A 12,627-nucleotide genomic window follows, 5' to 3' on the forward strand; every position below is an offset into this window, starting at 1 on the left:
CAATAGAGTACTAAACTAATACTAAACCCTATGGAAGGAGGGATAAAAATTCTCTTTTCCCTAGGTGAATTTACAGAGAATAGCAATTTATTTGATCACTTTTTCTGTGACCCCACTGATCAATTTTAAACAGTTCAGAAAAAGACAGTTAAATGACTAGAAAGAGAAAAAGAAGGAGAGGGTGACCATATTGTTTGGAAAAGGACTACTAAGGCTGGAGTTATACCTGCAGTAAAAGTCAGTCAGAAATTACAGTCCCCTTCTCACCACACTAACTTCAACTTGATTTACTACTAGTCAACTAACTATGTAATATAGTTTCTGGGTAACTAATGAACAATTTTCCTGGCAATTTAAACTAATACTAAGCCAGTGCTTTTCTTTCTTTTAAGATTTACTGAGGTATAATTTATATACACAAATTGCACATATTTAATGTAGACATTTTGAAAAATTTGGACAAACACGAACACCCATGATACCATCACCACAGTCAAGATACTAAACAATGTCCATCACCTCCAGAAATCCCCTTGTGTTCTTTGATTTGTTTCATGGTAAGAGCATTTAATGTGAAAACTATCCTCTTAAAGTATCTTAATATGCACAGTACCACACAACTATAGGTAATATACTGTACAGCAGATGCCTTAGAGCTAATTCACCTTGCGTAACAGAAACTGTATATCCATTGAGCAGCAGTTTCCCATTTCTTCCATCCCTCAGCTCCTGACAATCACTGTTCTATCCTTTGCCTTTGTGAGTCTCACTGTTTTAGATACTTCCTGTAAGTGGAATCTGGCAGTACTTTCGTAACTAGCTTATTGCACTTGGTATGGTGTCCTCTAGGTATATCCATGTTGCCTCATGGGAAACAGTATGGAGTTTCCTCAAAAATTAAAAGTAAAATACCATATGATCCAGCAGTCTCACTTTTGGCTATATGTCCAAAAGAATTGAAATCAGGATCTCAAAGAGATATTTGCACCCAGCATTCATTGTAGCATTATCCTCTATAGCACACATAAGGAAGCAACCCAGATTTCCAACAACAGATGAATAGATAAGGAAAATGATGTGTATGTGTACAATGGAACATTATTCAGCTTTTTAAAAAGGTTAGTGATTGATCTTCACAAGATATAATTGAATGCCTGTTAAGTGAAAATATTATGGTCTGTAGTTTGATTTAAAACAGATATTGAAAATGATAGAACTATCTATGATTTATAAGAAGTGTAAGCCAGTTTTATTATTACTAGGAGATGAAAATTATAACTAGGTTGTAGAAACTTTGGGAAAAGGAAATTGAAACTGATCTGTACCAGCATGCATAAGAATTTTAATGTTACATGATAAATTTCAGATGATTTGTGGGGCAAATGAGCTCAAGCCCCTCTCTTTTAGACTAATGAAATCAGTGCTTATAACTTCTCTAGTACTTTTAAGAATTAGTGTCAAGCTCCTTTAAAACCACTCTTTAGAAGCTTTGACAAGACTCAGAGTCCAGGCCCTCAATATCAGCCAGGGCCTAGAGCATGTCACCTGGGGCCTCCACTCAAATAGAACCCCCTTTGCCATCTGTTGTCTCACGAACTCTCTTCTCTAGTCTGTGCAGCAATTAGTCCAACCTCTCCCCCTGAGTCTCCTGGAGCTTTCACCTTCCCATATTATCACCAGCAAATGTTCCAAATACATTCGGGTTTCGGCAGTTGTCTAAAAGTCTTCTTTTGTGCCTGACCTCTTATCATCAGTTGCTTTATTTCCATAATTCTTGATAATTTTAGTTTTGCTTCAGCCGCTGACATGCCTGTCCTTTCCAATGCCATGAAGTGCTCCAACTCAAAACTCACCAACTCTGGTATACAGTTCAAGAACAATGACAAGTTACCTACCAGTAGATATAAAAGAATTCAAACACCTCACCCTTTTTCCTCAGTCCAAAAGCCCCTTCTGGCTTTAACCCTTTTCTCATCCAGCCTAAATCCTATGGTGTATCACTTCAACTTTTTCTAACACCCTCAGTTGTTTTTTTTTTCACTTCTCCTTGCTTCTACTGCAATCACTCTCAGAATCCACAAAGTTGAATCAATTTTCCCTTTTTGTCCTTCACTTTTATTCCCAGGGCATTGAGTACAACTGGAGAAGAGTGTACATCTTTTCGAGTTATCACTTCCAATTTACAAATCTCAGAAGGGGCTAAAATTCCCCTTGAAGAACCTTTTATATCTTGTGGATCAGCTTTTTCCATTCTTTACTCCAGCCTTCCAGATCTTCACCGTTCTCCTAACGTCCCCTCCACCGTCCACATCCCCTGTATTTTGTAGCCAAATAAACCTGATTTGAATAATGGCACCAACATTTGATGGTTTCTCTTCCTCTAATCTTGCCTGTTTTTAAATCCCTTTTCTGTCTAACTAATCATTGTCAGCACCTCCAATTAAAATTCTTCAATGCTTGCCATGACCCCAGGGTTAAATTCAGACACTCAAGTGAGCATAGGAGGCCCTCCATCCCAAGGCGTGTTTTCCCTCCAGTGTTATCTGCTTCCCATCCTGCATTCTGACCATACCAAGCTTTTTACTGTCTCCAGGATGAGCATGAGATCGCCTTCCTAGGAGGGTCTCTCCTAACCACCACCTTCTCTTTTCTCAGCTTAGAAAATTCCTTAATCATAAGACTCAGGCATCATCATGCCCTCTGTGAATCCTTTCCCAGTGTCCCTAAGAAGGCTGATTATTTACTTCTTTGTGCCCTTTTATACCATATAAATGGCTCCATAACAACTTTATTATACTATATTTACATTACTTACTATGCTAGATAATTCTTTGAGGTCGCTTCTCTAAAAGATGGGAAGGACAAAATATTCTCCCCTTTTTTAACTAACAAATTTTATTTTTTATAGCACATCCAGGTTTGCAGCAAAATTAAGCAGAAAGTTCAAAGAGTTCCTGTATTAATTCTCCTCCCCACCCCATACATACATACACACACACACACACACGCACACAATCTCCCCAACTGTTGACGTCCTGTACCACAGTGGTACATTTGTTATAATCAGTGAACCTACAGTGACACATTCATTATCCCCCAAAGTCCATAGTCTACATTAGGGTTCACTCTTGCTGTTGTGTATTCCATGGATCTTGATAAAGGTACAATTACATGTATTGACCCCTGGGTTGGGAAGATCCCCTGGAGGAGGGCTTAACAACCCACTCCAGTATTCTTGCCTGGAAAATCCTATGGACAGAGGAGCCTGGCGGGCTACAGTCCATGGGGTCACAGAGTCGGACATGACTGAGCGACTTAGCACATATCACACACCATTGTAGTGTCGCACACTTTCACAACCCCAAAACCCTCTGCACTCTGCCTGTTCATTCCTCCCTCCCTACTAACCCTTGGTCTTTTTACTGTCTCCATAGTTTTGCCTTTTCCAGAATATCATATTGTTGGAATCATGCAGTATGTAACCTTTTCAAGTAATCTACTTTCACTTAGTAATATGAATTTAAGTTCCCTTCATGACTTTTCATGGCTAGATAGCTCATTTGTTTTTAGCATAGAATAATATTCCTTTCTCTGGATATGCCACCATTTATCTACCCACCTACTGAAGGGCATCTTCATTGCTTCCAGTTTTGGCAATTATGAATAAAGCTGCTAAACATATTTGTGTGCAAGTTTTTATATAAACATAAACTTTCAGTTCACTTGAGTAAATACCAAGGAATGTGATTGCTGGATTGTATGATAAGATATATTTAGTTTTGTAGGAAATGCCAAAATGTCTTCCAAAGTAGCTGTACCATTTTGCATTCCCGCCCCAGTGATGAGTCCCTGTTCTTCTGCATTCTTAACAGGATTTGGTGTGGCCAGTGTTTTGGATTTTTGGCCTTTCTTGTAGCTATCTAGTGGTATCTCATTGTTGTTTTAGTTTGCAGTTCCCTATATGATGTTGAACATTTTTTCATATGCTTACTTCTCATATGTGTATCTTCATTGATATGGAGCTCAGTTCTTTTGCCCAGTTTATAATTGGATTGTTCATGTCCTTATTGTTCAGTTTTAAGAATTTTCTGTATATTCTGGATGGCAGGTCTTTATCATGCATGCTTTGTACAGGTATTTTCTCCCAGTCTGTGGCTTTTCATTTCATTCCATTGACCTTTTTTTTTTCCTTTTCTAATTCTCTCCATTAGATATAGTTCTTCCACCAAAAGACATGTGTATATTTACTCATGGTACATCATTATTTTAAGCACTGATGCTCATAGTAAATAGGTGCTTTCTTAAGCTGCAGCTAACTGATGAAATATACCAGAACTATAATGTCAGTACAACTAAATATATTAGTGAATAAAGTATTCTGCATTTCAGTAAAATACCACAAAAACCTGATTAGCTTCATCTCTTGCTACAAAAGGAACAGCTCTTTGTGGGCTGTGAAAAAAAATTCATTCACTTCAAATTGATGCAGTTCTTATTTCTTAAATTAACATAAATATACTCCTTTAAAACAAACAATCCCATTTTGTAGATGAACAAACAGGTATGGGAAAGCAAAATAGCTTTCTAGTACAGCACACCAGTTAACAGTAAGACCGGGAGTAGAACCTAGGTGCTGGTATCTTCACAGTCTAGTATTTGCTCCACTGCACTGCCATCCATGAGCCAGTCAGTGCCACTGCTGGGGAAAAGCTTAAACATGTAGCAAATGACACAACCATGTGATAGTTCTTACGGTTTAGAACTGGAGAACACACACACCCATGGGGAGAGGTTGAAAGACAGAGATTTTTGTCCTCAGGTAAGCACAGAATCAATTAGGAACAAGGGCAAGTTACCCCCTCAGTAGATATAAAGTAGCGTATAAACAAGTAATATCACATGAAAGAGTTGAGTGTGATTTAATTAAGGAGAAACACCCTTGAATTGAATTTTAGTCTAGATTCCAAAGAGAAAGCATAATTAGAATAATTGTTGTTGTCCAGTCACTCAGTCGTGTGCGACCCTTTGCGACCCCATAGACTGCAGCATGCCAGGCCTCCCTGTCCTTCACCATCTCCCGGAGCTTGCTCAAACTCATGTCCATTGCCATCCAACCATCTCATCCTCTATTGTCCCCTTCTTCTCCTGCCTTCAATCTTTCCCAGCATCAGGGTCTTTTCTAATGAGTCGCATCAGATAGCCAAAGTATTGGAGCTTCAGCTTCAGCGTCAGTCCTTCCAAAGAATATTCAGGATTGATTTCCTTTAGGATTGACTAGTTTGATCTCCTTGCAGTCTAAGGGATTCTCAAGAGTCTTCTCCAACACCACAGTTCAGAAGCATCAATTCCTCTACACTCAGCCTTCTTTATGGTCCAAATGTCACATCCATATGTGACTACTGGAAAAACCATAGCTTTGACTGTATGGACCTTTGTTGGCAAAGTAATGTCTCTGCTTTTTAATACACTGTGAAATATTACTCATTCATAAAAAAGAATGGAATAGTGCCATTTGTAGCAACATGGATAAACCTATAGATGATCATACTGAGTTAAGTAAGTCAGACAGAGAAAGACAAATATCTTGATATCACTTATATATGGAACCTAAAAAAGGTACAAATGAACTTACCTACAAAACATAAGTAGACATATAGATGTAGAAAACAAACATGATTACCAGGGAGTAAGGAGGTTGTTGTTGTTTAGTTGCTAAGTTGTATCCACCTCTTTTGTGATCTCTATCCATGGGATTTCCCAGGCAAAAATACTGGAGTGAGTTGCCATTTCCTTCTGCAAGGAATCTTCCCAACCCAGGGATCAAACCCATGTCTACTGTATTGGCAAGAGGTTCTTTACCAGTGAACCACTAGGGAAGTTCACCAGAGAGTAAGGAGAGGGAAGGGATAAATTGGAAGATCAGGATGACCTATACACACTACTGTGTATCTAGTAATATATAAGATAGTAAGGACCTACTGTATAGCACAGGGAACTCTACTCCATACCCTGCGATGGCCTACATGGAAGTGAATCTAAAAATGAGGAGATGTACGTGTAACTGATTTGTTTTGTTTTACACCTGAAACTAATACAACATTGTAAATTTGTTGCACTCCAGTGAAAATTTAAAAAATGAAAGAAAGTAACTATCCCTTTTATCTTAAAGATAAGTATATGAGTGAGTTGCTAAATTAGCACCTCAATAAATGTGTTTGCTGGATGGATGGATACATGGACAAATGAATGGATAGACAGACAAATGTATGTTCAGCTTATTTGTTGAGGTCCACCTCCTTTATTTTCGGTGTTAAAATATCTGCCTTAATTTCTCAATTCATAGATCAAATTAGACTTCAAAAATAGACTTTGTATTTTTCATCTACCCCTTTCCATACTGCAAGTACCAACTTCTTAGCCTTCTTTTCTCTTCTTACCAGAGCAACCCAACCTCTGGACTTCCTATATTAAGAACATAACGTGGCAGTGGTGGAGACAGCAGAATGCCAGGATATTTCCTGGTCCATTGCACTCTTTGCACGACCACCACCACCCTATAGTTTTAAGAGATGATCAAGTTTAAGTGTGATTGAGTTTGTTTTCCTTTCCTCTTTTTCCTGTAGTTATCATGTGATGTAAAGCTGGATCCTCGCCCAGAATACCATCGGTGTATACTGACTTGGCATCACCAAGAACCACTACCTTGGGCACAGAGTACAGGTTAGTCATTCACACCTGCAGGTATCTCTTTGCACCCATTCTGTGAAAACACAAATTTATGTATAACCTCCTTCCTTGAGTATACCTAATTTTGTAATTATTGTACATTTTCCCTTTTGAGAGATTAGATGTTAAGTAATTCCTAAATAGTGTGACATAACAGGACAAGAGTAAAAAAGACTAGTAATTGTTCAGTTATTCCTTGGAACTGTGTTTCTAGACGAACATTTGAAATACAAACCTGGAATTACAGAAGATTTTTACCTGTTTGTTCAACCAGTAAATCCTAAGCATAACTTTGGTTTTAGGAAAAGGAGGGGACTATGGCTATGCCACGCTGAAATGTGGCATTAAAGCCCAAATAGACTGTGATTCTCTGTAGCCTTTACTATCCTCTAGATATTGGTAAGATCTAAGGACTCAGAAATCAATTGAGTTCTATAGTTACCTGCTGTAGACTTTAAATTTTTATCCCCAACTTCTCTAGTCATATTTTACTTTTGATGCAATTCCAGAAAAAAATTTAAACAAAGATACTATTAAGTACAAACATCAGTTAGCACAGTGAGTAAGTACATGGGCTTTGCCATCAGAGATTGCTTGCAAGTTGGCCACCACCTAGTTAGTAGGACCATAGGCAAGTTACCTAACCTCTTTTGAGGTGTCGAGAATTAAATAAAGTAGTTAAGTAAAGTGCCTACCACCTTGTCTGGCACTTAAGTAAATACAAAAGAAATGGTAGCCACTGCTGTTATTATCATAATTATTTTAATAGGTTTTAGAAGCCTCTCTATTAGACACACATCACGTTAGCCTGAATTGAGAAAAATCAATGGCCTTTTCCACAGTGCTGTAAAATTTTGGTTTCGTTCTCTTAAACAATATTTCTTAATGTTTATTTTTTAAAGTTCAATGAGAAGGTAGTAGGATACAGTGGCTAGGTCACCTGAAAAAGATACTGGGAAGTCGAATCATCTTTCTTCCTCTTGAAGACCTGTGTTTCTGTTCATCAGTTTTTATGTTGAGAAGAACTACAGGGCTCCGCATGCATACACTGTGGTGCTGCTGCCGCTGTAATAAGGTATCTCCTCCTAGGTAATCAGATGAGCAGCCGTCTGATGAGCATGCGCAGCGCCAACGGATTATTGATGCTTCCTCCAAAGACAGAGCAGTACGTGGAGCTCCACAAGGGCGAGGTGGTGGACGTCATGGTCATCGGACGGCTATGACGGTCGCCCGTGGGAGAAAGCTTTGATGCATGTCCGCATATCATTGACTGTATCCTGTAATATGCAACGGCACAGCTAGTTTTTCTGATTTGGATAAAAGTTAATCTGTATAGTCAACATCTTGAACTATATTTCAAAAGAATTTAAATACCTTTTAAAGAAAAAAACACCTAAAAATAAATCTTAACAGACAACTCTATTCTGATTATATCAAAGCAAATTTTTCCTTTCTTGCAAATTGCTTTGTGTGTTCAATGCTAGGTCTGATAGCGATAGCTTTTAGTAGACAGCAGTAGGTGCCTGCAGAACTTGTGTTTTTCTCATCTTTAAAATACAACTACTTATGCTCTTAAATCAAGGCTGTCTGCTTATTTATACTAGCGTAGGCAACACTTGGATTTCCCTTCTTAGTATGCTTCATAACTGCTTTACAGAGAGCTTCTGCTTGTTCTTTATCATGTATCGTGTTTATGTGCACAGTGCCAAACAAAGAGTGACCGGGAGGCGGCCCTGCCCGGCCTCAAGGAGAGCCATCCCCGCAGAGTGTCCGGGGAGGAGCCTCTCTCATCCCAGTAGCCTCGTGGCACAGTACTCTTGGGCAGTAACTGGATACCTTTTATTTGAACAAACAAACTGGGGGAAAAAAATGCTTCCTTAAGTGCTGACAGCCTTTTTAACCAATACATTTAAAATTGTACAGAACAAAAAATAAAATCAAAGACTGATCTTGTACAGATATTAGTGTTACCAGCATTCATGTGGAAATCAAGAGCAAAGAAAAAACAATGTTAAACAACTCTGTACCATAACATTTTCTGTAATGATACTGAAACTTAATGAATAAAAAAATCCTTGGTCATTATTTAAAATCCATTGTGTGGGCCTTGTTATTTTAGAAAAAGAGAGAGAAGATTATCATGTCATTCTGATGGGGTGCTGCTTGGATAGAAGCAGTAGTTAAGATGGCTTAGCAAGGTGAAGTGGTATAAAGAAGAGTTTTTAAAATATAGAGTAGTCTCTATTTTACTGTAGCACTGTACAAATATAGACTGAAAAGTAGGGAAGAACCTGCAGTTGGTCTGGTCTTCCCAGCCATAGCTGGAGAAACTAAATTTTTCTTTCAGATGTCATAGAAATAAATCAAACATCTACAGTGTTTTGGAATAGGAGGGAAAATAAGTAATGAACAAAAAAATTTCTAATAAATACCTGGACTCTTTTTTTATCATGATCAGAAGTAAGAAATGCGAAAAATCTGTATGACCACAGAAAATACAACAAATAAAACATAAGCTGTCCACAATGGCTTCTTTAACAAAACTTAAGGGCACTTTTCAAACAGTGGTAACCCGGGACATTAACATGCTGTATAGTTAGTAAACCAAACAACAAACATTTGTTTACTAGTGAACCAGAAGCTGAATGATGGTGATGAATAAAGTCAAGTTGTGAACAATAAATAGTTGATACCGATACTTGATATTTCCAAAATTGAAATAAAATGTTCTTTATTTTAAATGTATACTTTCAATTTAAAAAGATAAGGTTAATTGAGGTCAAATGAAAACCCATGCAGAGTGTTCTGTACCTCCATTCATCCAAGAAACATCTATGAAGCATCTACTGTGTGCTTGAGTTTTACAAGGATGAATAAGGATAAAGCTGACATTATATTCCGTCAAGAAAGATTAAAAAAAATGTGAAAGTAAGCATAATATTTGATGTGTTTGATATTTCATAGTACATGATAGAATTATAGAATGTGATAAATTCTGTTAATATAATTCAGATTTAAAGAGTTGGAGGTGTTCAGATGGGAACCTTTTTAAGATAAGATTTCAAAGGGTAAGAATAATGCAGAAAGAGGGCATTCCAAAAATAGAATTATGTATAATTAATAATAATTTTTATTACAGAATGTAAGACCCACAAGGGCAATGATTTTTGTTTGTTTTGTTTACAGACATCCCCAAGTCCTTAGAGTTTCTGACGTATGTACATAAGTATAGGTGTATGTAACTCTTTGTTCCATGGAACATATTATACAGAGCTTACTATGTGCCCTTCACTTTTCTAAGTATTCTTCATATGTTTCATTTTCACAGCAATGATGTGTTACTATTCCTATTATAATGAGAAAACAGAGGCACAGAGAGGTTAAGGAACTTGTCCATGGTGACACAGCTAATAAGAGGAGGAGCCAGGATTCAGACTTAACAATCTGGCTCCAGAATCCGTATTCCTAAAAACTCAGCCATAGAAACAGAAAACTGATATATTTGTAAAACCAAAAAGTACATGTTTGAGGCCTAAACTATGAAGTTCTCAAATGCCAGGGTAAGGAGTCCAGATTATCTAGAGACAATTAGACCACTAGAGATTCTTGATCAGGGAAGTATAGGATCAGAGCCTTTTTTTTTTTTTTTTAAGTTGCTCTGGCAGCATTGAGCAGGATAGATTGGATTGGGGGGAAAACTGGAGAGAGACACCAATTAAGAACTGATCGTGATTGTGCAGGTGAGGAGTGGCGACAGCCTTAACTATAGTGGTGGAGGTGATGGTGATGGGAAGGTTATGGCAGCTGAATGCACCTTTGAACAGGAAAAATCGAAAGAATTTTATGACTGATTGAAAGTTTAGGAAAGGAAGTTAGACAAAGAAGACATGATTCAAAGTCTCTTGTCATGGCTGACTGGGAACATGTTCAACAATTAACCAAAAAATAAAGTCAGAAAAGTGGATTTTCTGCAGAAGCTGGTAAGTTTAGACATGTGTTTGAGATGCCAGAGGAGCCCTAAGGTAGCCATGTCCTGTCGGCATTTGAAATATAGGTTAGAAGTTCCCAAAAGAGATGCTGGCTGAATTTAATCTTGGGGATCACTCACATAAAGGTGATATTTGAAATTTAAGGGTAAATAGGAAAGTTTATCGAAAAAGGACTTGCCAACAGGACAGGCTTGTGGAGCATCTTATTTTGAAGTGTTGCTGGAAAAAGCCATGAATGGAATGAAAGGAAAAACCATAGAAGAGATGAACAGCGTGCTGCAGTATCTCAAAAGCAGGGAAGAGAATTTCAAGAAGGAAGGACGTGTGTTAGTTGCTAGGTCGTGTCCGACTCTTTGCAACCCCATTGACTGTAGGCTACCAGGCCACTCTAAAGGAAATCAGTCCTCAATATTCATTAGGAAGACTGATGCTGAAACTGAAGCTTTGGCCACCTGATGTGAAGAGCTGACTCGTTAGAAAAGACCCTGATGCTGGGAAAGATTGAAGGCAGGAGGAAAAGGGGACAACAGAGGATGAGATGGTTGGATGGCATCACTGATTCGACCAACATGAGTTTGAGCAAGCTCTGGAAGATGGTGAAGGACAAGGAAGCCTGGCATTCTGAAGTCCATGGGGTTGCAAACAGTTGGACATGACTGAGCAACTGAACAACATTTTAGAATTATGCATATATGGCATATTATGATTGATTGTCTTAGTATTATAGTTGATATTTAAATAAAAGATTGTAAAATAAATGCTATTAAGTGATGTTGCATGTTACAGCAAGTTGATTCTTTGGATGGCTTTTATTTTTGAAGTTATTTTCTAACCAACAAAACTTTCTGGATCTAACCCAGAATTAACTGCTGATCTTCATGAAACCCTAATAGGTAAGTTATTATCATTCCTAGTTACAGAAAGTGGGGATTTATGTAAGTATAAAATTCAAAGAAAATTAATTGTGTATCTTATCCCAATGATGATGGATCTGTGTTAAATAATACATTGTATTCTAACAGCCTTATAAGAAGCATGGACCTCTACTCTCTGTTATAGAGTTATATTTTTATAGAGTTCATTAGTAACTTGACTTAGAACCAAGAGGTTAAAAAATTGCTCAATTCTGACCATTTTTTTACAGTCAGTTAGCAATATTTCTCCTGTAGTCTTTTGTAATAATTCAATAATTTATTTAACAAGCATATATTAAGTTCCTACAATATGCCAGGCTCCATGATAGATCCCAGGGATACACTGATAAATAAGACAAAAACTCTAGTATCCAAAAGGAGATAGATGATGAAAAAGCAAAAAAAAAAAGTAAATACAGATTATGAGAAGTCTAAGAAAATCCTATTATATGTTAGAGAGTAACTGGATGGAGGCCTAAATCACCTTCAGTAGTGTCAGGGTCCAGCAGTTAGGAAAGGCAGAAATCACACTGAGACTTCAGTGTAGGAGTACTAAGTTAAATTTGTGTTGGACGTGTGGAAAAGCACAAAGGAAACTCTGAGATGTCAGAGATAATAACTATGGGAAGCAGATACCACAACTAGGGCTGGGGAGATGGGAGGAAAGGTTAGAATTATCAGAATCTGGAAGCTCATAGGTCAGACCCCTGGGAGGTAGGGCTCAACCCTCCAAGGAAAGGGCACTGCCCAGATGTTGAATGGCTAGAACCAGTTGCCATTGCCAGGGTGACACACACACAATCAAAAAACAATCCAGAAGGAACATAAGTCCCTTCTTCCCACCCTCTCCTTTCCAAGTTCCCTGTAGTCTAATGCAGCCTGTTGTTGAACCTAGCAGGAAGCCAGCTGGCAAAGAAAAAACAGAAATGTAGCTAGCTGAGTTCCAGCCCCAGCTCCCACTGTATTCCGCACTGCGGAATACCGTGGTGGATTTGGCA

The 12,627-nt window shown here is 38.0% G+C and overlaps 1 protein-coding gene across 3 annotated transcripts in view; it reads left to right on the top strand.

Annotated features, from left to right (window-relative positions):
* GPHN (gephyrin) overlaps positions 1 to 8,799 on the top strand; it is a 547,726-nt gene extending 538,927 nt beyond the window's left edge. For all 3 annotated transcript variants that reach the window (XM_052647154.1, XM_052647155.1, XM_052647156.1), the window contains 2 exons: positions 6,624 to 6,720; positions 7,816 to 8,799. In XM_052647154.1, coding sequence (XP_052503114.1) covers positions 6,624 to 6,720; positions 7,816 to 7,949 — 231 coding nt within the window. In that variant the 3' untranslated portion in view covers positions 7,950 to 8,799. The remainder of the gene's footprint in view (positions 1 to 6,623; positions 6,721 to 7,815) is intronic.
* The last annotated feature ends 3,828 nt before the right edge of the window (positions 8,800 to 12,627 follow it).

This window comes from Budorcas taxicolor, chromosome 10, assembly GCF_023091745.1.
Source record: "Budorcas taxicolor isolate Tak-1 chromosome 10, Takin1.1, whole genome shotgun sequence".
Classification (NCBI taxonomy): domain Eukaryota; kingdom Metazoa; phylum Chordata; class Mammalia; order Artiodactyla; family Bovidae; genus Budorcas; species Budorcas taxicolor.